Source organism: Oncorhynchus gorbuscha, linkage group LG04 (genome assembly GCF_021184085.1).
Source record: "Oncorhynchus gorbuscha isolate QuinsamMale2020 ecotype Even-year linkage group LG04, OgorEven_v1.0, whole genome shotgun sequence".
NCBI classification, from domain to species: Eukaryota; Metazoa; Chordata; class Actinopteri; order Salmoniformes; family Salmonidae; genus Oncorhynchus; species Oncorhynchus gorbuscha.
In genome coordinates this window covers 73,364,481-73,390,457 of record NC_060176.1, presented here as the reverse complement: position 1 = coordinate 73,390,457, position 25,977 = coordinate 73,364,481, and the positions used below count along the sequence as shown (strand labels likewise).

The following is a 25,977-nucleotide window of genomic DNA, read 5'->3' as shown; positions in this document are numbered from 1 at the left end:
TTGAATGAGGTTGAGCTATGGTAGCAGTGTTAAGCTATGGTAGCTGTGTTGCCGAATGGTAACTGTGTTGAATGAGGTTGAGCTATGGTAGCAGTGTTGAGCTATGGTGTGGTGTTGCCCTATGGAAGGTGTGTTGAATGAGTTTGAGCTATGGTGTGCTGAACAATGGTAACTGTGTTGAGCTATGGTAAATGTGTTGAGCTATGGTATCGGTGTTGAGCTAAGGTAACGGCGTTGCGCTATGGTAGAGGTGTTGAGCTATGGTAACTGTGTTGAGATATGGTAACTGTGTTGCCGTATGGCAGCTGTGTTGAATGAGGTTGCGCTGTGGTAGAGGTGTTGAGCTATGGTAGCGGTGTTGAGCTATTGTAACTGTGTCTATGGTAGCTGTGTTACCGTATGGTAGCTGTGTTGAATGAGGTTGAGCTAAGGTAGCAGTGTTGAGCAATGGTGCGGTGTTGCCCTATGGTAAGTGTGTTGAATAAGTTTGAGCTATGGCGTGTTTAGCTATGGTAACTGTGTTGCGCTATGGTAACGTTGTTGAGCTATGGTAGCTGTGTTGAGCTATGGTAGCTGTGTTGAATGAGGTTGAGCTATGGTAGCTGTGTTGCTGTATGGTAGCTGTGTTGAGCAATGGTAGCTGTGTTGAGCAATGGTAGCGGTGTTGAGCTATGGTAACTGTGTTGTGCTATGGTAGTGGTGTTGAGCTATGATATCGGTGTTGAGCTTTTGTAACTGTGTTGCGCTATGGTAAAGGTGTTGAGCTATGGTAGCAGTGTTAAGCTATGGTAGCTGTGTTGCAGTATGGTAGCTGTGTTGAGCAATGATAGCGGTGTTGAGCAATGGTAGCTGTGTTGAGCTATGGTAGCTGTGTTGAGCTATGGTAGCTGTGTTGAGCTATGGTAGCTGTGTTGAGCTATGGTAGCTGTGTTGAATGAGGTTGAGCTATGGTAGCAGTGTTAAGCTATGGTAGCTGTGTTGCTGTATGGTAGCTGTGTTGCTGTATGGTAGCTGTGTTGCTGTGTTGAGCAATGGTAGCGGTGTTGAGCTATGGTAACTGTGTTGTGCTATGGTAGCGGTGTTGAGCTGTGTTGTGCTATGGTAGTGGTGTTGAGCTATGATAGCGGTGTTGAGCTTTTGTAACTGTGTTGCGCTATGGTAACGGTGTTGAGCTATGGTAGCTGTGTTGAGCTATGGTAGCTGTGTTGAGCTATGGTAGCTGTGTTGAGCTATGGTAACGGTGTTGAGCTATGGTAGCTGTGTTGAGCTATGGTAGCTGTGTTGAGCTATGGTAGCTGTGTTGCAGTATGGTAGCTGTGTTGAGCAATGGTAGCGGTGTTGAGCAATGGTAGCGGTGTTGAGCTATGGTAGCTGTGTTGAATGAGGTTGAGCTATGGGAGGAGTGTTAAGCTATAGTAGCTGTGTTGCTGTATGGTAGCTGTGTTGAGCAATGGTAGCTGTGTTGAGCAATGGTAGCGGTGTTGAGCTATGGGAACTGTGTTATGCTATGGTAGCGGTGTTGAGCTATGATAGCGGTGTTGAGCTTTTGTAACTGTGTTGCGCTATGGTAGCGGTGGCGAGCTATGGTTTGGTGTCGTGCTATGGTAGCAGTGTTGCGCTATGGTACCAGTGTTGAGCTATGGTAACTGTGTTGCCGTAAAGAAGCTGTGTTGAATGAGGTTGAGCTATGGTAGCTGTGTTGCCATATGGTAGCTTTGTTGAGCTATGGCAACTGTGTTGAGCTATGGTAGCGGCGTTGAGCTATAGTAGCTGTATTGAGAATTGCTAGAGGTGTTTAGCTATGGTAGCTGTGTTGAATGAGGTTGAGCTATGGTAACTGTGTTGAGCTATGGTACCGGTGTTGCGCAATGGTAATGGTGGTGCGCAATGGTAACGGTGTTGCGCTATGGTAACGGTGTTGTGCTATGGTAGCTGTGTTGAACTATGGTAACTGTGTTGAACTATGGTAACTGTGTTGAGCTATGGTAGCGGTGTTGAGCTAAGGTAACGGCGTTGCGCCATGGTAGCGGTGTTGAGCTATGGTAACTGTGTTGAGCTATGGTAACTGTGTTGAGCTATGGTAACTGTGTTGAGCTATGGTAACTGTGTTGAGCTATAGTAACTGTGTTGCCGTATGGCAGCTGTGAAATTACTTTTAAAGAACGACCAGGCATCCTTGACTGACGGGATGAGGTCAATATCCTTGCAGGATACCCGGGCCAGGTCGATTTAGAAAGGCCTGCTCACAGAAGTTTTTTAGTGAGCATTTGACAGTGATGAGGGGTGGTCGTTTGACCGCGGACCCATAGCGGATGCAGGCAATGAGGCAGTGATCGCTGAGATCACTGATTGAAAACAGCAGAGGTGTATTTGGAGGGCAAGGATAATATCTATGAGGGTGCCCATGTTTACGGATTTAGGATTGTACCTAGTGGTTTCCTTGATCATTTGTGTGAGATTGAGGGCATCTAGCTTAGATTGTAGGACTGCTGGGGTGTTAAGCATATCCCAGTTTCAGTCACCTAACAGAACGAACTCTGAAGATAGATGGGGGGCAATCAATTCACATATGGTGTCCAGGGCACAGCTGGGAGCTGAGGTGGGTCTATAACAGGCGGCAACAGTGAGAGACTGGAGAGATTAATTTTTAAAATTAGAAGCTCAAACTGTTTGGGCGTAGACCTGAAAAGTATGGCAAAACTTTGCAAGCTATCTCTGCAGTAGATTGCAACTCCTCCTCCTATGGCAGTTCTATCTTGACAAAAAATGTTGTAGTTGGGTATGGAAATCTCAGAATTTTTGGTGGCCTTCCTAAGCCAGGATTCAGATACGGCAAGGACATCAGGGTTGGCGGAGTGTGCTAAAGCAGTGAGTAAAACAAACTTAGGGAGAAGGCTTCTGATGTTAACATGCATGAAACCAAGGCTTTTTACGATTACAGAATTCAACAAATGAGAGTGCCTGGGGATACGCAGGGCCTGGGTTAGCCTCCACATCACCCAAGGAACAGAGGAGGAGTAGGATGAGGGTACGGCTAAAGGCTAGCAAAACTGGTCGTCTAGTGTGTTGGGGACAGAGAATAAAAGGAGCAGATTTCTGGGTGTGGTAGAATAGATTCAGGGCATAATGTGCATGGGTATGGTGGGGTGCGGGTACAGTATAGGTAAACCCGGGCACTGAGTGATGATAAGAGAGGTTGGATCTCTGGACACGCTGGTTATACTGGGTGAGGTCACCGCATGTGTGGGAGGTGGGACAAAGGAGGTATCTGTGGCATGTACAGTGGGACTAGGGGCTCCCTACGAAACTAAAACAATGATAACTATCCTAAACAACAGTATACAAGGCATATTGACATTTGAGAGAGACATAAAGCGATGCATAAAGCAATCAAAGGTGTTGATTGGGAGAGCTAGCTAAGACAACAACGGGTAAGACAACAACAGGTAAAATGGTGATGAATGGGCAGAGAGGGTTGGTTCACTACACACAGGGCCTGAGTTCGGGGCTGATAGATAAACAAAGGTAAACAAAGTGGAGTACCATGATAAATGAACAGTCCAGCAGGCATCAGCTATGTAGCCAAGTGATCATAGGGTCAAGTGTACACAATAGATAGAACAGGGAAGCCGCGGGGTAGTTGAAGGCACATTTGATGGAATTACATCTGTGGACTAATCGTGGTGGCACGGGTGGGCCGCCATGTCGACGAAGGGACAGGGCAGATGGCGAAAGAGGTATTGTAGTTGTGGTAATTTCGTTTGCTAGCCCGGGAGATGCGCCTAGCTTCGGGGCCGGGTCACTCAGTGGCAGCTAGCTATCTGTGATGATCAATGGTCGGGGGTTTACGTCAGGAATCAGGCGTTGTAGTGGAGAAAAACAGTCCGAGGCTGCCAGGTATTATCCAGGCTAAAAAACGTCTGGTGCCTGAGCAGAGGGTAAAGGCCGCTAGCAGTGGCTAACAATGACTAAATAGCTAGTAGCTAATTAGCTGGCTAGCTCCTGATGAAAGCTTTGGCTAAAAATAAAATATCGGATCCGTGTCACATTGAGTGAGGCGGGTTACCGGAAGGCATATTTAATTTAAAAGTGGAAAAAAAGATTGAAAAATAAATGGGAATTTATACAAAAAAGACGAAAAATATAAACATTTAACGAGAGAAGGACAAACCACGGCTGCACTGCTATGCCATCTTGGAAAAAATTGGTAGTTGTGTTGAGCTATGGTAGCTGTGTTGAGCTATGGTAGCTGTGTTGAGCTATGGTAACTGTGTTGAGCTATGTTAGCGGTGTTGACCTTTACAAACAGCACTTTTATGAATGTATGATCATAAATCCATGAAGATAAATGCAATGTTCAGCTTATTTCAGTACGAAATGGTTGCATTTTGACAGGTGTTAATATCGTTACTTTCAGGGGAGGTAATTTTGTCATTAGTGTCTGCTTGGTAAACTGTCTCGATGCAGAGACATAATAATAATTTACAGAGTGATTAACATTGTGGCTTGCTTCATTAAAGTGACTGACAGGGGCCCCTCTACCACACTCACCCTCTCTGGCGATGACAGAGCGTGATGCTGAGTGGAAGCCCACCACCCCAGCCACGTTGTCGTTAGCCAGGATGATGATGGTGACCGTGTCTGAGCTGGGCAGGATCCGACTGCCTCCCGCAGTCTTCACCAAGCCAACCATCAGGGTCTCGCTGTCCTCGGGCTCCAAATCATCCACGATCACTATCTCAATGTTCTTCTTAATATCGCCTTGGGATGGAGGGAACACAATATATTGCATATCAAAAAATGCATTCATATCCAAAAAGCCTTCTGTAGTACTAGATTTCAAACCTACCATCGGCAAAGACAAGTGTTCCTCCAGTCCCGGTGAAGTCAGTGCCCGGTGTTGCCATTCCACCCACGAACCTCCACTCCACAGTCACCTGCCCTAGGCTGCCCCCCCTCCTCTCTATGACCAGGGGTACTGGCACACGTGGTTCCTCCCTCACCTCCAGATAGAGCCCGTCCTGTGTAGCATTAGAGCTGAGGCTATAGATGAGAAACACCCCAAAGGCATCCCCATTCATGCCTATGGTGACCACTGCCTTGTCCGGATGCCCTATGGAGGGCAGGTTCTTCTGAGCCACCGTCAAGTTCACCAGCACCACCTTCAGGATGCGGATGGAGAAGCTCTCGTCCATCTCGGGGAGTTTGTCCGTCAGAATGGGCACGGTCAGGTTGGCTTCCCCTGAGCCGTCCTCCAAGATGGCTGTCTGTGCTGTCGTAGTGTAGTCACTCCCCGCCATGGCCTGCGAGCTGAAGAGAGCGGCGGTGGCGGTGGTGTTTTTGGTGTAGGTGAGGGTCTGGGCGGACTCGGTCAGCTGATCGGCCCCGCTGGTCACCCAGGTGCAGGAGGCCATGGGGGAAGATCCCCCAGGTGGAGACAGGGAGAAGGCCTGGCAGGCTCTCTCCCTCAGGCAGGCAGAAGCACAGACAACCAGGGGGTTCCCCTGGGAGCTGATGTTGACTGGCCTTCGGGGAGCGCCAGAGGGCACTCCTGACACCGGGGGGCTGTAGTACAACAGCAGGTTCTGGCCTTCAGTCTGGGCCATGCTCACTATGTCTATCTCTGAGGTGCTGTAGAGGACCTCCACTCGGCCAAAATGACCACCACTGACAATATGAGTGAGAGAGACAGAGTTGAGATGAAGGACAGAGGGAGAGAGAGTTAGTTGAGATGAAGGACAGAGGGAGAGAGAGTTAGTTGAGATGAAGGACAGAGAGAGGGAGAGAGATTTAGTTGCGATGAAAGACAGAGAGAGGGAGAGAGAGTAAATTGAGATGAAGGAGAGAGAGTTAGTTGAGATGAAAGGCAGAGGGAGAGAGAGTTAGTTGAGATAAAGGACAGAGAGAGGGAGAGAGAGTTAGTTGAGATGAAGGAGAGAGAGTTAGTTGAGATAAAGGACCGAGAGATGAAGGAGAGAGTTAGTTGAGATAAAGGACCGAGAGAGGGGGAGAGAGTTAGTTGAGATGAAGGAGAGAGAGTTAGTTGAGATGAAGGAAAGAGAGAGGGAGAGAGAGTTAGTTGAGATGAAGGAGAGAGAGAGTTAGTTGAGATGAAGGAGAGAGAGAGTTAGTTGAGATAAAGGAAAGAGAGAGGGAGAGAGTTAGTTGAGATGAAGGAGAGAGAGAGTTAGTTGAGATGAAGGAGAGAGAGTTAGTTGAGATAAAGGACCGAGAGAGGGAGAGAGAGTTAGTTGAGATAAAGGAAAGAGAGAGGGAGAGAGTTAGTTGAGATGAAGGAGAGAGAGTTAGTTGAGATAAAGGAAAGAGAGAGGGAGAGAGTTAGTTGAGATGAAGGAGAGAGAGAGTTAGTTGAGATGAAGGAGAGAGAGTTAGTTGAGATAAAGGACCGAGAGAGGGAGAGAGAGTTAGTTGAGATGAAGGAGAGAGAGAGTTAGTTGAGATGAAGGAGAGAGAGTTAGTTGAGATAAAGGACCGAGAGAGGGAGAGAGAGTTAGTTGAGATGAAGGAGAGAGAGTTAGTTGAGATAAAGGACCGAGAGAGGGAGAGAGAGTTAGTTGAGATGAAGGAGAGAGAGTTAGTTGAGATGAAGGAAAGAGAGAGGGAGAGAGAGTTAGTTGAGATGAAGGAGAGAGAGTTAGTTGAGATAGAGGGAGAGAGAGTTAGTTGAGCATTCCAAGTCAAAAAAAAGAAAAGTAGCAATATGTAATTTCACTGCCATATAGGACCTGCAACAAACAAACCTTCGACGGACAGTAATGTTGGCCACAAAAATTCCCTGGAGAGGTTCCTGCACTTGATACACAGACTGGTCAAAGTAGACTGTCCCATATGGGTTGTCATTGGCTGGAACAATGATACTAACTGTTTTGTCTCTTCCAATGTTGCCTCCATTAGTGGCACTAGTCAATTCCACCTTGATTATCTGAAAAGCACAGAACATTTAGAGGAAAAATGGCATATGTTATATTATTTTATTATAGGCCTATTATTATATAGCATATATTATGATACAAGCCTTTGTTTGGCAAAAAATAACAACAATGTAAGAAATTACGATTGTTTCTTACTTCCTCAATTTCCGGCACATCGTCTGCTAGGACCTCAACTTTCAACGTCTTCATAGTTTCTCCTGGCGCAAAGGTGACCTCTCCTGACACAGGCCGGAGGTCCCCTACTGCTACTCTGCCATTCACCGTGGCTCGCCACTGGACAACTACAGTCCCTATGGCCCCAGCGTTTCGCACGATGGGGAGTGTCACCTGGAATGAGTTCACCCCTGGCTCCTCTATGGTGACAGGACCAGCCTGAAATACTAGGGTTAGGGGTTAGGAGTTAGCAGTCTGAAATACTAGGGTTAGGGGTTAGGAGTTAGCAGTCTGAAATACTAGGGTTAGGGTTAGGGGTTAGCAGTCTGAAATACTAGGGTTAGGGGTTAGGGGTTAGCAGTCTGAAATACTAGGGTTAGGGGTTAGGGGTTAGCAGTCTGAAATACTAGGGTTAGGGGTTAGGGGTTAGCAGTCTGAAATACTAGGGTTAGGGTTAGGGGTTAGCAGTCTGAAATACTAGGGTTAGGGGTTAGGGGTTAGCAGTCTGAAATACTAGGGTTAGGGTTAGGGGTTAGCAGTCTGAAATACTAGGGTTAGGGGTTAGGAGTTAGCAGTCTGAAATACTAGGGTTAGGGGTTAGGGATTAGCAGTCTGAAATACTAGGGTTAGGGTTAGGGGTTAGCAGTCTGAAATACTAGGGTTAGGGGTTAGCAGTCTGAAATACTAGGGTTAGGGGTTAGGGGTTAGCAGTCTGAAATACTAGGGTTAGGGTTAGGGTTAGCATTCTGAAATACTAGGGTTAGGGTTAGGGGTTAGCATTCTGAAATACTAGGTTAGGGGTTAGCAGTCTGAAATACTAGGATTAGGGGTTAGGGGTTAGCATTCTGAAATACTAGGGTTAGGGGTTAGCAGTCTGAAATACTAGGGTTAGGGTTAGGGGTTAGCAGTCTGAAATACTAGGGTTAGGGGTTAGGGGTTAGCATTCTGAAATACTAGGGTTAGGGGTTAGCAGTCTGAAATACTAGTGTTAGGGGTTAGCAGTCTGAAATACTAGGGTTAGGGGTTAGGGTTAGGGGTTAGCAGTCTGAAATACTAGGGTTAGGGGTTAGGGGTTAGGGGTTAGCAGTCTGAAATACTAGGGTTAGGGGTTAGGGGTTAGCAGTCTGAAATACTAGGGTTAGGGTTAGGGGTTAGCAGTCTGAAATACTAGGGTTAGGAGTTAGCAGTCTGAAATACTAGGGTTAGGGTTAGGGGTTAGCAGTCTGAAATACTAGGGTTAGGGGTTAGGGGTTAGCAGTCTGAAATACTAGGGTTAGGGGTTAGGGGTTAGCAGTCTGAAATACTAGGGTTAGGGGTTAGGGGTTAGCAGTCTGAAATACTAGGGTTAGGGTTAGGGGTTAGCAGTCTGAAATACTAGGGTTAGGGGTTAGGGGTTAGCAGTCTGAAATACTAGGGTTAGGGGTTAGGGGTTAGCAGTCTGAAATACTAGGGTTAGGGGTTAGGAGTTAGCAGTCTGAAATACTAGGGTTAGGGGTTAGGGGTTAGCAGTCTGAAATACTAGGGTTAGGGTTAGGGGTTAGCAGTCTGAAATACTAGGGTTAGGAGTTAGCAGTCTGAAATACTAGGGTTAGGGGTTAGGGGTTAGCAGTCTGAAATACTAGGGTTAGGGTTAGGGGTTAGCATTCTGAAATACTAGGGTTAGGGTTAGGGGTTAGCATTCTGAAATACTAGGGTTAGGGGTTAGCAGTCTGAAATACTAGGATTAGGGGTTAGGGGTTAGCATTCTGAAATACTAGGGTTAGGGGTTAGCAGTCTGAAATACTAGGGTTAGGGTTAGGGGTTAGCAGTCTGAAATACTAGGGTTAGGGGTTAGGGGTTAGCATTCTGAAATACTAGGGTTAGGGGTTAGCAGTCTGAAATACTAGTGTTAGGGGTTAGCAGTCTGAAATACTAGGGTTAGGGGTTAGGGTTAGGGGTTAGCAGTCTGAAATACTAGGGTTAGGGGTGAGGGGTTAGCATTCTGAATTACTAGGGTTAGGGGTTAGCAGTCTGAAATACTAGGATTAGGGGTTAGGGGTTAGCATTCTGAAATACTAGGGTTAGGGGTTAGCAGTCTGAAATACTAGGGTTAGGGTTAGGGGTTAGCAGTCTGAAATACTAGCGTTAGGGGTGAGGGGTTAGCATTCTGAAATACTAGGGTTAGGGGTGAGGGGTTAGCATTCTGAAATACTAGGGTTAGGGGTTAGCAGTCTGAAATACTAGGGTTAGGGGTTAGCAGTCTGAAATACTAGGGTTAGGGGTTAGGGGTTAGCATTCTGAAATACTAGGGTTAGGGGTTAGCAGTCTGAAATACTAGGGTTAGGGGTTAGGGGTTAGCATTCTGAAATACTAGGGTTAGGGGTTAGCAGTCTGAAATACTAGGGTTAGGGGTTAGGGGTTAGCATTCTGAAATACTAGGGTTAGGGGTTAGGGGTTAGCATTCTGAAATACTAGGGTTAGGGGTTAGCAGTCTGAAATACTAGGGTTAGGGGTTAGGGGTTAGCATTCTGAAATACTAGGGTTAGGGGTTAGGGGTTAGCATTCTGAAATACTAGTTAGGGGTTAGCAGTCTGAAATACTAGTGTTAGGGGTTAGGGGTTAGCATTCTGAAATACTAGGGTTAAGGGTTAGGGGTTAGCATTCTGAAATACTAGGGTTAGGGGTTAGCATTCTGAAATACTAGGGTTAGGGGTTAGGGGTTAGCATTCTGAAATACTAGGGTTAGGGGTTAGCAGTCTGAAATACTAGCGTTAGGGGTTAGCAGTCTGAAATACTAGGGTTAGGGGTTAGCATTCTGAAATACTAGGGTTAGGGGTTAGCAGTCTGAAATACTGGGGTTAGGGGTTAGGGGTTAGCATTCTGAAATACTAGCGTTAGGGGTTAGCAGTCTGAAATACTAGGGTTAGGGGTTAGGGGTTAGCATTCTGAAATACTAGGGTTAGGGGTTAGGGGTTAGCATTCTGAAATACTAGGGTTAGGGGTTAGCAGTCTGAAATACTAGGGTTAGGGTTTAGGGGTTAGCATTCTGAAATACTAGGGTTAGGGGTTAGGGGTTAGCATTCTGAAATACTAGGGTTAGGGGTTAGCATTCTGAAATACTAGGGTTAGGGGTTAGCATTCTGAAATACTAGGGTTAGGGGTTAGCAGTCTGAAATACTAGTGTTAGGGGTTAGCAGTCTGAAATACTAGGGTTAGAGGTTAGGGTTAGGGGTTAGCAGTCTGAAACACTAGGGTTAGGGGTTAGGGGTTAGCAGTCTGAAATACTAGGGTTAGGGGTTAGGGTTAGGGGTTAGCAGTCTGAAATACTAGGGTTAGGGGTTAGCATTCTGAAATACTAGGGTTAGGGTTAGGGGATAGCAGTCTGAAATACTAGGGTTAGGGTTAGTGTTAGGGGTTAGCATTCTGAAATACTAGGGTTATGGTTAGGGTTAGGGGTTAGCATTCTGAAATACTAGGGTTAGGGTTAGGGGATAGCAGTCTGAAATACTAGAGTTAGGTGTTAGCAGTCTGAAATACTAGGGTTAGGGGTTAGGGGTTAGCTGTCTGAAATACTAGGGTTAGGGGTTAGCTGTCTGAAATACTAGGGTTAGGGTTTAGCAGTCTGAAATACTAGGGTTAGGGTTTAGCAGTCTGAAATACTAGGGTTAGGGGTTAGCAGTCTGAAATACTAGGGTTAGGGGTTAGCAGTCTGAAATACTAGGGTTAGGGTTTAGCAGTATGAAATACTAGGGTTAGGGGTTAGCAGTATGAAATACTAGGGTTAGGGGTTAGCAGTCTGAAATACTAGGGTTAGGGGTTAGCAGTCTGAAATACTAGGGTTAGGGGTTAGCAGTCTGAAATACTAGGGTTAGGGGTTAGCAGTCTGAAATACTAGGGAACACAAACAGTACTTTGAGGTCTAATGGGTCATTTACTAATAAAGTAACAATGCAGGATTTTTCGTTGGGCTCTTTTAGACAAAAATACAATAGATTATTGGCTAATGTAGTCAGTCATTGTGCATCTACTGTAATCTGATTTGAATGACCATCTGTACATTCTAGAACTATATTGACTAGTATACATGCACGTACGTGAGGGCATGTCTGTGTGGGAGAGGAGAGAGACGTGAGCTAACCAAAGGCCCCAAAGGGGTCGTCGGAGGGCAGGATGGTGATGATGGTGCGGGTGAGCACCCCCAGTTTAGCACCCCCTGTGGTGACGTTGAGCAACTCGATGCGGAAGGTCTCCTCCAGCTCAGGAATCATATCATCAATGATGTAGATGGGAACTGGCTTACTGGTCTCCCCCTCCAGGAGAACCACGTCAGAGGATGCTATGCTGTAGTCGTCACCTGGGTTGACACACACATTGTTAGACACACACTATTTATTACATACACTTTGCATGCGCACACTTGTATACACACACAGTCCCTGCTATACAGTTTATATGAGACACTATTGATACTATTGAGATGATGTAGACCACACTGACCAACTCTGGCAGTCATTGGTACAGCCCTGAACTTCACAGACACGTCAGCAAAAATTCCCCCAATGCGTGTGACATTGATAATGGGTCCAACATAGTCCTCGGCCACATTGACGGCAGGGGCGGAGAGCTGCAGAAACCCAAAGGCGTCATCATTGGCCTCTACTATGACCTGGGCCACGATCTCTGCCTTCAGACCAAGACGAGGAGAATGGACAACTAGGAAAGAGAAGAAACTGTATGGTTTGACAAGAAAACAATATCCCTAGTCCAGCTGCAGACACTACATGACCAAAAGTATGTGGACACCTGCTCTTCAAACATCTCATTCCAAAATCATGGACATTAATATGTAGTTGGTCCCCCCTTTGCTGCTTTAACAGCTTCCACTCTTCTGGGAAGGCTTTCCACTAGATATTGTAACATTGCTGCGAGGACTTGCTTCCATTCAGCCACAAGATCATTAGTGTGGTCGGGCACTGATGTTGGGCAATTAGGCCTGGCTCACAGTCGGCGTTCCAATTCATCGCAAAGGTTTTCGATTGGGTCACTACTTTGGTCCCTACTCTGTGCAGGCCAGTCAAGTTCTTCCACACCGGTCTCGACAAATGGACCTCACTTTGTGCATGGGGGCCTTCCCCAAACTGTTGCCACAAAGTTGGAAGCACAGAAAAGTCTAGAATGTTATTGTATGTTGTAGCGTTAAGATTTCCCTTCACTGGAACTAAGGGGCCTCGCCCGAACCATGAACAAGCCCCAGACAATTATTGCTCCTCTATCAAACTTTACAGCTGGCACTATGCATTGGGGCAGGTAGTGTTCCTCTGGCATCTGCTAAACCCAGATTTTCCGTCGGACTGCCAGATGGTGAAGAGTGATTCCTCACTCCAGATAACGTGTTTCCACTGCTCCAGAGTCCAATGGCGGCGAGTTTTTTAAAATGTATTTTTAAATAATAAAAAATGTAACCTTTATTTATTATTTACAATGACGGCGAGCTTTAGAACACTCCAGCCGATGCTTGGCATTGCGCATGGAGAAACCGGCTGCGGAAACCAATTTCATGAAGCTCCCGATGAACAGGTATTGTGCTGACGTTGCTTCCAGAGGCAGTTTGGAACTTGGTAGTGAGGACAGATTAGTTTTATACGCTTCAGCAGTCGGCAGTCCCGTTCTGTGAGCTTGTGTGGTCTACCACTTTGTGGTTGAGCCGTTGTTGTTCCTAGACGTTTCCACTTCACAAAATCAACACTTACAGTTGACCGGGGCAGCTGTAGCAGGACAGAAACTTGACGAACTGACTTGTTGGAAAGGTGGCATTCTATGACCGTGCCATGTATGGGCTATGGAGATTGCATGGCTGTGTGCTCGATTTTATACACCTGTCAGCAATGGGTGTGGCTGAAATAGCCAAATTCACTCATTTGAAGGGGTGTCCACATACTTTAGAATATATACCTTAGCCAAATACATTTAAACTCAGTTTTTCACAATTCCTGACATTTCATCAGAGTAAAAAGTCCCTGTCTTAGGTCAGTTAGGATCACCACTTTATTTTAAGAATGTAAAATGTCAGAATAATAGAGAATGATATATTTCAGCTTTTCTTTCTTTCATGTAACTGAGTCAGGTTTGTAGGCCTCCTTGCTCGAACACGCTTTTTCAGTTCTGCCCACAAATTTTCTATGGGATTGAGGTCAGGGCTTTGTGATGGCCACTCCAATACCTTGACTTTGTTGTCCTGAAGCCATTTTGCCACAACTTTGAAAATATGCTTGGGGTCACTGTCCATTTGGAAGACCCATTTGCGACCAAGCTTTAACTTCCTGACTGATGTCTTGAGATGTTGCTTCAATATATCCACATAATTTCCCTCCCTCATGATGCCATCTATTTTGTGAAGTGCACCAGTCCCTCCTGCAGCAAAGCACCCCCACAACATGATGCTGCCACCTCCGTGCTTCACGGTTAGGATGGTGTTCTTCGGCTTGCAAACTTCCCCCTTTTTCCTCCAAACATAAAAATGGTCTTTATGGCCAACAGTTATAATTTTGTTTCATCAAACCCAAGGACATTTCTCCAAAAAGTATGATCTTTGTCCCCATGTGCAGTTGCAAACCGTAGTCTGGCTTTTTTATGGCGGTTTTGGAGCAGTGGCTTCTTTCTTGCTGAGCAGCCTTTCAGGTTATGTCAATATAAGACTCGTTTTACTGTGGATATAGATACTTTTGTACAGTTTTCCCCCAGCAGCTTCACAGGGTCCTTTGTTGTTGTTCTGGGATTAATTTGCACTTTTCACACCAAAGTACGTTCATCTCAAGGACACAGAACGCATCTCCTTCCTGAGCGGTATGACAGCTGTGTGGTACCTTCAGGCATTTGGAAATTGCACCTCCAATTGACTCAAATTATGTTAATTAGCCTATCCGAAGCTTCTGAAGCCATGACATCATTTTCTGGAATTTTCCAAGCTGTTTAAAGGCTCAGTCAACTTAGTGTATGTAAACTTCTGATCCACTGGAATTGTGATAATCTGTATGTAAACAATTGTTGGAAAAATTACTTGTGTCATGCACAAAGTAGATGTCCTAACCGACTTGCCAAAACTGTAGTTTGTTAACATGAAATTTGTGGAGTGATTGAAAAACTAGTTTTAAGGACTCCAACCTAAGTGCATGTAAATTTCTGACTTCAACTGTATGTATATATAGTGTTTAAATATAGTATATATATATATATATATACATACATGCAGTGGGGCAAAACAATATTTAGTCAGCCACCAATTGTGCAAGTTCTCCCACTTACAAAGATGAGAGAGGCCTGTAATTTTCATCATAGGTACACTTCAACTATGACAGACAAAATGAGAAAAAAAAATCCAGAAAATCACATTGTAGTGAATGAATTTATTTGCAAATTATGGTGGAAAATAAGTATTTGGTCAATAACAAAAGTTTATATCAATACTTTGTTATATACCCTTTGTTGGCAATGACAGAGGTCAAACGTTTTCTGTAAGTCTTCACAAGGTTTTCACACACTGTTGCTGGTATTTTGTCCCATTCCTCCATGCAGATCTCCTCTAGAGCAGTGATGTTTTGGGGCTGTTGCAGAGCAACACGGACTTTCAACTCCATCCAAAGATTTTCTTTGGGGTTGAGATCTGGAGACTGGCTAGGCCACTCCAGAACCATGAAATGCTTCTTACGAAGCCACTCCTTCGTTGCCCGGGCGGTGTCTTTGGGATCATTGTCATGCTGAAAGACCCAGCCACGTTTCATCTTCAATGCCCTTGCTGATGGAAGGAGGTTTTCACTCAAAATCACACGATACATGGCCCCATTCATTCTTTCCTTTACACGGATCAGTCCTCCTGGTCCCTTTGCAGAAAAACAGCCACAAAGCATGATGTTTCCACCCCCATGCTTCACAGTAGGTATGGTGTTCTTTGGATGCAACTCAGCATTCTTTGTCCTCCAAACACGACGAGTTGAGTTTTTACCAAAAGGTTCTATTTTGGTTTCATCTGACCATATGACATTCTCCCAATCTTCTTCTGGATCATCCAAATGCTCTCCAGCAAACTTCAGACGGGCATGGACATGTACTGGCTTAAGCAGGGGGACACGTCTGGCACTGCAGGATTTGAGTCCCTGGTGGCGTAGTGTGTTACTGATGGTAGGCTTTGTTACTTTGGTCCCAGCTCTCTGCAGGTCATTCACTAGGTCCCCCCGTGAGGTTCTGGGATTTTTGCTCACCGTTCTTGTGATCATTTTGACCCCACGGGGTGAGATCTTGCGTGCAGCCCCAGATCGAGGGAGATTATCAGTGGTCTTGTATGTCTTCCATTTCCTAATAATTGCTCCCACAGTTGATTTCTTCAAACCAAGCTGCTTACCTATTGCAGATTCAGTCTTCCCAGCCTACAATTTTGTTTCTGGTGTCCTTTGACAGCTCTTTGGTCTTGGCCATAGTGGAGTTTGGAGTGTGACTGTTTGAGGTTGTGGACAGGTGTCTTTTATACTGATAACAAGTTCAAACAGGTGCCATTAATACAGGTAACGAGTGGAGGACAGAAGAGCCTCTTAAAGAAGAAGTTACAGGTCTGTGAGAGCCAGAAATCTTGCTTGTTTGTAGGTGACCAAATACTTATTTTCCACCATAATTTGCAAATTCATTAAAAATCCTACAATGTGATTTTCTGGATGTTTTTTCTTCATTTTGTCTGTCATAGTTTAAGTGTACCTATGATGAAAATGTACAGGCCTCTCACATCTTTTTAAGTGGGAGAACTTGCACAATTGGTGGCTGACTAAATACTTTTTGCCCAACTGTGTGTGTGTATATATATACTATATATTATATATATGTATAGTGTATGTATATATAGAGTACATATATATAGTGAATGTATATATAGAGTACATATATAATGAATATCTGTATATATAGTTTATGTACACTATCGTTCAAAAGTTTGGGCTCACTTAGAAATGTCCCCGTTTTTGAAAGAAAAGCTACATTTTTGCCCATTAAAATAACATCAAATTGATCAAATTGACATTGTTTATGTAGTAAATGACCATTGTAGCTGGAAACTGCAGATTTTGGGGGGAATATCTACATAGTTGTACAGAGGCTAGCATCTCGGAGTCACCTCTTCACTGTTGACGTTGAGACTGGTGTTTTGCGGGTATTATTTAATTAATCTGCCAGTTGAGGACTTGTGAGGCGTCTGTTTCTCAAACTAGACACTCTAATGTACTTGTCCTCTTGCTCAGTTGTGCACCGGGGCCTCCCACTCCACTTTCTATTCTGGTTAGGGACCGTTTGCGCTGTTCTGTGAAGAGAGTAGTACACAGCGTTGTACGAGATCTTCAGTTTCTTGGCAATTTCTCGCATGGAATAGCCTTAATTTCTCAGAACAAGAATAGACTGACAAGTTTCAGAAGAAAGGTCTTTGTTTCTGGCCATTTTGAGCCTGTAATCGAACCCACAAATGCTGATACTCCAGACACTCTACTAGTCTAAAGAAGGCAAGATTTATTGCTTCTTTAATCAGCACAAAAGTTTTCAGCTGTGCTAACATAATTGCAAAAGGTTTTTCTAATGATCAATTAGCCGTTTAAAATTATGAACTTGGATTAGCTAACACAAGATGCCATTGGAACACAGGAGTGATGGTTGCTGATAATGGACCTCTGAACGCCTATGTGGATATTCCATAAAAAAATCTGCTGTTTCCAGCTACAATAGTCATTTACAAGATTAACAATGTCTACACTGTATTTCTGATAAATCTGATGTTATTTTAATGGACGAAAAATGTACTTTTCTTTCAAAAACAAGGACATTTCTAAGTGACCCCAAACTTTTCAACGATAGTTTATATATATATATATATATATATATATATATATATATATATATATATTAGATTTTGTATATGTAGTGTAATATATATTAGATTTTGTATATGTAGTGTACGTATATATATATATATGTTGACCATGTATACGGCTGGATATTCATAGTTGCGATGTGAACATGTTGCAGTGATTTACTTAATCTCTCATGCTGTCCTCCTCCTATGAGATTGACACTGATCAGCTCCATGAATACAGACTCATCCCTCTCAGGCTCTTCATCATCCAGCACTCGAAGGGTTACTTTAGCCTCACTCTGATTGGCTGCGAACCCCACCGACTCCAGGAGAGGGACAAAGTCCTTCCCCTCGTTGGCCCGGCCCACCCCCGGGGTCATGAAGGGGGCGGCGTCAGCCTCACTCAGGGTCCCATACGTAACGCGCACACTTCCCATCAGCCCCCTCTGCCTGTAGATGGTGAGGGTGACCAGGGTGTGGCCCTCAGGCAGGCGGACCAGCCTGCTGCTGTCAGAGAACACAAACACTCCATAGGGGTCGTCACTGGCCAGCACGGTCACAGTGGCCTCAGTCCTCAAACCCAGACGCCCATGGGAGACGTTGACTAGGGACACACCGAATCTCTTGTCCAGCTCCGGCACCTCGTCCTGGGCCACCTGGAGCTCAATCTCCCCCCTGGTCTGGCCCACGTGGAAGGTGATGTTCCCGGCCCTGCTGATGAGGTCTTCCTCAGAGCTGACATCAGCCTCCCAGAATACAGTTACTTTGGACAAGGCACCGAACAACCGCATCACCTGAGATGGTTAGAGAGGGAGAGAGAGAGTAGAGTAAACACAAACACACTGAAACACAGAGACACACACACAAACACACTGAAACACAGAGATACACACACACACACACTGAAACAAAGAGATACACAGAGACACACATTGAAACACAGAGATACACACACACATTGAAACACAGAGATACACACAGAGACACACACACTGAAACACAGAGATACACACAGAGACACACACATTGAAACACAGAGATACACACACACATTGAAACACAGAGATACACACAGAGACACACACACTGAAACACAGAGATACACACAGAGACACACACACTGAAACACAGAGATACACACAGAGACACACACATTGAAACACAGAGATACACACAAGAGACACACACACTGAAACAGAGATACACACACACACACACACACACACACACACTGAAACACAGAGATACACACAGACACACAGAGATACACACAGACACACAATGACCTGCAGCAGCACAGTGCTGCGTCCCTCCTCAGGCTCGGTGCCATTGACAGACAGAGAGTCCAGGCTGAACTGAAACACTCCGTGTGCGTCGTCAGAGGCAGCGATGGTCACAGAGATATGGGAGGCGACTCCCAAGCTGGCTAGAAAGACATACAGGTGTTTAACTATCGGGACATCACAACGTGTGACAGCCAGGGGAATAGCACACACTGTAAACCCTGTCATTATTGTCATAACCAAAAATCAATGACTGCTTCCTATTGTGCCACATTGTGTAGAACTGAATTCCAATCGAATCCTATTGATCCTCTTGAAATGCTAGACCTGAACACTTCAGTGCATTGTCGGTTTTTAATAAGGGAGAGGGTGAAGCCCTACAGAGAAACAATGATCCCTGGGATCTGGGACATTTTCTGTTCACCACTTACCCCTGCTGCCCTCATCTCAATGCCTATTTACTTTTCCCACATCCCTCTCCCCGGTCACAGATCACTGGAACCATTGACATTTTAATCCCCCACACACACACGAAGGCACGCAAGCACACACGCACACACACACGAAGGCACGCAAGCACACACGCGCATGCATACAAAGGCACGCAAGCACACACGCGCATGCATACAAAGGCACGCAAGCACACACGCGCATGCATACAAAGGCACGCACTGAGGCGTGAGCACGCAAAGACAAGCGCATGCATGCAAACACACACACACAGAGCCTGGCCTCATCAGAGTAGGGTAAGAACTACAGAGGACGTAACACCTCTCCCAACAATATATACATATGCTTAGGAGGAGAGGGACAGTCTAAAAGGATGGGGGGTATTTGGGGGGAGGTGGTCTTACCACGGTGGTGAGAGGACAAGAGGAAGAAGTTAGTGTCACTTTCTCCACTGCCACTGCCAAGGAACTGACCCACTTTAGGAGCACACCAGAGTAGTGGGGATCATTGGGGAGTACAGCACACAGGAGCACACCAGAGTAGTGGGGATCATCGGGGAGTACAGCACACAGGAGCACACCAGAGTAGTGGGGATCATCGGGGAGTACAGCACACAGGAGCACACCAGAGTAGTGGGGATCATCGGGGAGTACAGCACACAGGAGCACACCAGAGTAGTGGGGATCATCGGGGAGTACAGCACACAGGAGCACACCAGAGTAGTGGGGATCATCGGGGAGTACAGCACACAGGAGCACACGGAAACACATGGAAACACACAAAGTTGCAGAACACAGGCAAAGGATCAGTTAGAGCAGGATTTCAGGGGAAACACTGACAGATATGATTACAGGAGAGGAAGGTGGACTATTTACAATGATCAGAAACAAGAGAAGAGGTGGTAAGAAGATCATCACCAATTGGACAATCAATCAATCAATGGTATCTGTTTTACCTCCTCCGTCAGGGTTGTAGAGCTCCACTCTGAACACCTTGTCCAACTCAGGGACGGGGTTGTCTATGACGACCACACTGATGTACTTGAAGCGTTCTCCTGGCAAGAAGTCTAGCGTGCCGTCTGAGTCCTGTATGGGCCATGGAACAAGTGCAGACAGAGTAGGTAGGGAACAAGGGGTTAGCTTGGGGAGTTAGCACAAGCTCACTATCAAACAGCCATCAAAGGAGTTAGTCTAGTGACAACCTATCAAACAGCCATCAAAGGAGTTAGTCTAGTGACAACCTATCAAACAGCCATCAAAGGAGTTAGTCTAGTAACAACCTATCAAACAGCCATCAAAGGAGTTAGTCTAGTGACAACCTATCAAACAGCCATCAAAGGAGTTAGTCTAGTAACAACCTATCAAACAGCCATCAAAGGAGTTAGTCTAGTGACAACCTATCAAACAGCCATCAAAGGAGTTAGTCTAGTAACAACCTATCAAACAGCCATCAAAGGAGTTAGTCTAGTGACAACCTAGTAAACAGCCATCAAAGGAGTTAGTCTAGTGACTCAAACATTATGTAGGGTATGCCTTATTATTCTCTTAATCTTTTCAAAATAAAAGCGCAGCAGATAGCCAAGTATAAGGATCGAATAGGACGTTCTTACGGGTAAAATCATATCTAAACACACATTCCTAAATCATAAATCATGCATCATTCTTGTATTTTTTTAAATGGTCAAGTGACCATCCATCCCTGTGTCTGTCTGAGATGCTGATCTACAGTACAAGGATGGCAGGAAATGACCTCATAGTCCTCAGGGCTGGCGGCGGTAAATGGTGAGGTCCTGTAGCCGACTATGACTCTTCCCAGGAGGCCTTGGGCCCTGGCCACCAGCAGGCGAACCTCGCCATCGTCCTCGTTGACCGTGACGTGGGCAGGCTCTGTTGCCGGGGGGATTATGCCCTCAGCCGGCAGGCTCGGCTGGAACTGGAGCAGACCTGGGAGAGAGGGAACCAGTACTCACAACAGCTGCTCATCTAGCTTCATAGAACAATAAGCCTGGTCAGAGATGATCAGCGAGGGGATCAATACATGACATATTACTGATACATTCATAACGTGGGAACATCCATAACATGAGTGATCTAACTGTGTCTGTGACAAATGTATATCAACAGTTGATGATTGACTTGCACCAACAGCAGTTTGATACAGTGTTTTTACATTATGCCACAACCTGAACCTATTTCCAACAGATTATAAGCAAAACGTCTTGTGTTTGTCAACTATGTGTTTTACAGATATATGCAGTTCTTGATTCATGTACTCTGGATGAGATTTGGCATTAGGCAGTTTGATGTGAAAATCCGTTTGAGGTTCTACTGGGGTGGCACAGGGGTGTGTGTTTGTGTGTCTCTCCCTGCACCATAGGGATGGTCGCTGGCCATGACGGTGACCCTGGTAGCTGAGTTGTCAGGATTGATGCTGGATCCACTGGTGGGGGTGGAGCCTGCCTTCCCATCGCCTGACTCTGCTGACACCAGAGTGACCTGGAAGGACTCTGCGAACTCAGGGGTGTCATCATTCAACACCAGCAGGTTCAGGACCTGGGAGTCGCAGGGAGATGATGTCATAACACATGAGAGATAGTCAAGATTTCAATCTAAAATTAACTGCGTAGATATGTGTAGATATTCATAATGTATTTGTTTGCAGGCTTTAGTGTCTGTAGTGGATTTGTAGCTAAGCCTAATCATTAGCAAGCACCGTTGACCAGAACAACATATTCCTCTCAGCCACTAGGTGAAGTTACCAACATGTGTGTGTGTATGTACAGTATGTACAGTGTGTGTGTACAGTGTGTGTGTACAGTGTGTGTGTACAGTGTGTGTGTACAGTGTGTGTGAGTCTGTGTACAGTGTGTGTGAGTCTGTGTACAGTGTGTGTGAGTGTATGTACAGTGTGTGTGAGTGTATGTACAGTGTGTGTGAGTGTATGTACAGTGTATGTGAGTGTATGTACAGTATGTACAGTGTGTGTGTACAGTGTGTGTGTACAGTGTGTGTGTACAGTGTGTGTGAGTGTATGTACAGTGTGTGTGAGTGTATGTACAGTGTGTGTGAGTGTGTGTACAGTGTGTGTGAGTGTATGTACAGTGTGTGTGAGTGTATGTACAGTGTGTGTGAGTGTATGTACAGTGTGTGTGAGTGTATGTACAGTGTGTGTGAGTGTATGTACAGTGTGTGTGAGTGTATGTACTGTGTGTGTGAGTCTGTGTACAGTGTGTGTGAGTGTATGTACAGTGTGTGTGAGTGTATGTACTGTGTGTGTGTGTGTGACTCTGGTTGTTCCTCCACACCTCAGAGCGCTGACCAGGAAGGAAGAGCACCGAGCCGCTGGCCTTGGTAAAGTCCTGGTGGGCCGGAGCCTGGCTGTCTGAGTCCAGCTGAGTGACAGTGTAGTTCACATAGACGCGGTCCAGAACCCCGCGCATCCGCTCAATAACACAGGAGATGGTGGAGCCTTCCTCTGTCGTCTGGCCATAAGGGAAGGACAGAGAGGACAGGCACAGAGCCGGGTTGTTAATGATGCTCTCTAAACCAACCCGACATTGTGACATTTTAAAACATATTGTCACATCAAAATTGTAAACAAACTTTCATTTGATGACAAACTCTGACAAGATATCACAAACTTGTTATCAATTCAAGACTGACACGACTCATTCCAAAAATGGACCTTTGCTCTTTCATGGACAGCCCTCCTCTAATTCCTGCAGAGTCATGATGTGATTTGCAAAGAGACACTCGATAGCCACACATGCCTCTGAGTCCCTTTGTCCCCATGCAGAATTAGAGGGACCCTTGTTCTGATGGAATGCCATCCCCTGGTCTACCACCTGTTCTGCTACTGGGACTCTACTTCCATGGGAATGCCATCCCCTGGTCTACCACCTGTTCTGCTACTGGGACTCTACTTCCATGGGAATGCCATCCCCTGGTCTACCACCTGTTCTGCTACTGGGACTCTACTTCCATGGGAATGCCCATGGCTGGTCTATCACCTTTTGCTCCCCTACCTGTTCTGCTACTGACTCTACTTCCATGGAATGCCATCCCCTGGTCTAGTTCTGCTAGATGCCATGTGTCCCACCTGTCTGCTACTAAATGGGCTCCCCTGGTCTACCACCTGTTCTGCTACTGGGACTCTACTTCCTCCACCCAGGCGTGAACACTGGTTAAATAATGCCATCCCCTGGTCTACCACCTGTTCTGCTACACACAAACCACTGGCTTCAATTACATGTCTTTCTAGGTAACCAAATATCCATATTCTCAGGGTACATGGCTCAAAGCTAGTCAGAGAATGTGACAATAATGTGCTGTTCTCCAGTGTGCTGTTTTTCTTACATCATTTAGCTGATGTGTCAGTCAGGTTCAGAGCTGTACGAATGACTGCCTTAGTTGGCAAGTGGGGTCGACATTTCATCTCGATAGTGTCAATAGTGTCTCATTTATACTGTAAAGCAGGTAAGATACTGTATGTGTGCGTGTGTGTGTATGTATCAGGGGTCGTGTTAATGCAGGATTCTGCACTTTTCATGCAGAAAAGGAAAGGTAAAACGCAAAAGAAATATATTGCTGCGTTGAAAAAAAAAGCAGATCTAAAAATTAAAAAAAGATTGTAAATTCTGCTTCAATCAGGGTTCTAATGAAATCATGAATGTAAAAGGATTCATTTTGTGCTTCAGTTGCACTTCACCATCAGGATGAAATAACTTTGCTCTCCTCATTGGATCACCAGACAGCGCTCTGACTGATGTGTAGGCTACTTTTCTCTGGTACTTTCATCCGGTGTAGTTTTTCCTTTGGTAGCAGGTTAAAATGCAAGATTAACTCCAAGCAAAACATCAGGAAATGTAGCTGGCTACATTCTTTTATGATAAATATTAGAAATGTGATGGCCGTGCATAGTTTTTGCGAAAAAATACCTTAATTCTTCATTGTAAGTTAATGTACTTGTGAGCTAATGTAAGTTAATGCATGGGTGGCTGCCAGCCAAATAGCATTGTACTTTCTGCCGAATGTGTTGCACTAATGTATTTTGTGTGAAGAAAAACTAGTAGCTCGCCCCTGATCACTATATTGAAGAAAAAAACACTGTTGACTTTCAGTATAAGACCCAGGTGAAATGGTTCTGCGTTTTGAAAATGCAGATTTCTGAAAGCTAATGCGTCCCGTGTGTGTGTGTGTGTGTGTGTGTGTGTGTGTGTGTGTGTGTGTGTGTGTGTGTGTGTGTGTGTGTGTGTGTGTGTGTGTGTGTGTGTGTGTGTGTGTGTGTGTGTGTGTGTGTGTGTGTGTGTGTGTGTGTGTGTGTGTGTGTGTCCTACGTCTGGTATGCAGGTGCCGGTGAAGCCAAAGAAGCCGTTGGCGTTGTCACTCTTCATCACCCGTAGGGTGGCGGTGGGGCGGGGGAGGGGGAGGCGCGCCCCCCCGTGGGCCGCCACCAGCTGCAAGTAGAACACCTCCTCCCCCTCCTCCTCCTTGTCGTCCCGCGCCTCCACCACAAAGGCCTTCTGCCTCTCGTCCTGCCTGTACTGCAGGTAGCCAGAGATGTTCCTCAGGTCCGTCTTGGCGGGCTGCGTGTGGAGCTCGTGGATCTCTGAGCGGTTCAGTCTGCTGTGGTAGAGACGCAGATCCTGCAGGAGGCCCGTGTAACGCTCCTCTCCGTAGGGGTCCGAGCCGATCCGCACAGGAGCTGAACCTGCAACACACACAGGAGGTAGAAGAATACACTCAGAAAAACATCAAGCAGTAGGTGATCATGCTGCTGTCAAAAAAATGCTTTTTGTATACAGAGTAGCTGACAAGCATGTATTGTACAGTGTATCCATTCCAGAATGATGAATTAATGCTACAGTGCCCCCCACCCTCACAACACACATACACACACACAGACCACCAGCGAGCATTGCAACAGCAAAATAATTACAAATAGAGGAAGCTCTCCACGGTGACCACGGACAAAGCTCTCAGAAAAAGCAGTAGAACACTGTTTGGATTGACAGTATGGGATGTGTCTGTTGTTTACATGTATATCCATTTGATTGAAGTTAACCCAAGAAGAGCCATTGAAACAGACAGTCCCATCGTGGGGTTGGGGGGGGCTACAGAAAGCACATTGTCTTCAGGGGGGGAGAACGAAAACTGCAGCCTGCTTTCATCTGCCTGTAACAATGTCCAATGTAACAATGGTGGCTAAGCGCTCGCTCAAGCATTGCTGAGTCTCTGTAAGTCCAAACGATAGGAGAGGAGGAATGGGAGAGGAGGAATGGGAGAGGAGGAATGGGAGAGGAGGAAGAAGAGAGGAGGAATGGGAGAGGAGGATTGGGAGAGGAGGAATGGGAGAGGAGGAATGGGAGAGGAGGAATGGGAGAGGAGGAAGAAGAGAGGAGGAATGGGAGAGGAGGATTGGGAGAGGAGGATTGGGAGAGGAGGATTGGGAGAGGAGAAATGGGAGAGGAGGAATGGGAGAGGGGGAATGGGAGAGGAGGAATGGGAGAGGAGGAATGGGAGCTGAGTAATGGGAGCTGAGTAATGGGAGCTGAGAAATGGGAGAGGAGGATTGGGAGAGGAGGATTGGGAGAGGAGGATTGGGAGAGGAGGAATGGGAGAGGAGGATTGGGAGAGGAGTAATTGGGAGAGGAGGATTGGGAGCTGAGGAATGGGAGCTGAGGAAAGGGAGCTGAGTAATGGGAGCTGAGGAATGGGAGCTGAGGAATGGGAGCTGAGGAATGGGAGCTGAGGATTGGGAGAGGAGGATTTGGAGAGGAGGATTTGGAGAGGAGGAATGGGAGAGGAGGAATGGGAGAGGAGGAATGGGAGAGGAGGAATGGGAGCTGAGTAATGGGAGCTGAGTAATGGGAGAGGAGGAATGGGAGCGTAGGAATGGGAGCGTAGGAATGGGAGCGTAGGAATGGGAGCGTAGGAATGGGAGCGTAGGAATGGGAGAGGAGGAATGGGAAAGGAGGAATGGGAGCGGAGTAATGGGAGAGGAGTAATGGGAGAGGAGGAAGGAGAGAGGAGGATTGGGAGAGGAAGAATGCATAGTAGGGTTTTAACTATAGCTTCCCTGACCAGATGTGGGCCAAGAGAGTGAGGAGACGAGCAGGGTCCCACAGACCACCAGTGACGTCAGATTGATGAAGACATTGACATCAAAGGAGACATTTGTACAGTATGGTGAGGTCTCTGTCTGCTGAGAGTGAAGAAGCTCAGAGGAGAAGCTTCATGAAGGTTACTGTTGTCAGGGGTCTAGGTTAGGCCTATACAAT

At 45.9% G+C, this 25,977-nt stretch overlaps 1 protein-coding gene across 1 annotated transcript in view; it reads right to left on the bottom strand.

Moving 5' to 3' along the window:
• LOC124034618 (adhesion G-protein coupled receptor V1-like) overlaps nt 1-25,977 on the bottom strand; it is a 238,960-nt gene that overhangs the window by 164,575 nt on the left and 48,408 nt on the right. The window contains 14 exon segments of the mRNA XM_046348031.1: nt 4,552-4,761; nt 4,850-5,667; nt 6,762-6,943; nt 7,089-7,333; nt 11,224-11,439; nt 11,583-11,798; nt 17,147-17,759; nt 18,252-18,391; nt 19,103-19,174; nt 19,654-19,783; nt 20,448-20,641; nt 21,070-21,250; nt 22,003-22,179; nt 24,034-24,407. Coding sequence (XP_046203987.1) covers nt 4,552-4,761; nt 4,850-5,667; nt 6,762-6,943; nt 7,089-7,333; nt 11,224-11,439; nt 11,583-11,798; nt 17,147-17,759; nt 18,252-18,391; nt 19,103-19,174; nt 19,654-19,783; nt 20,448-20,641; nt 21,070-21,250; nt 22,003-22,179; nt 24,034-24,407 — 3,768 coding nt within the window.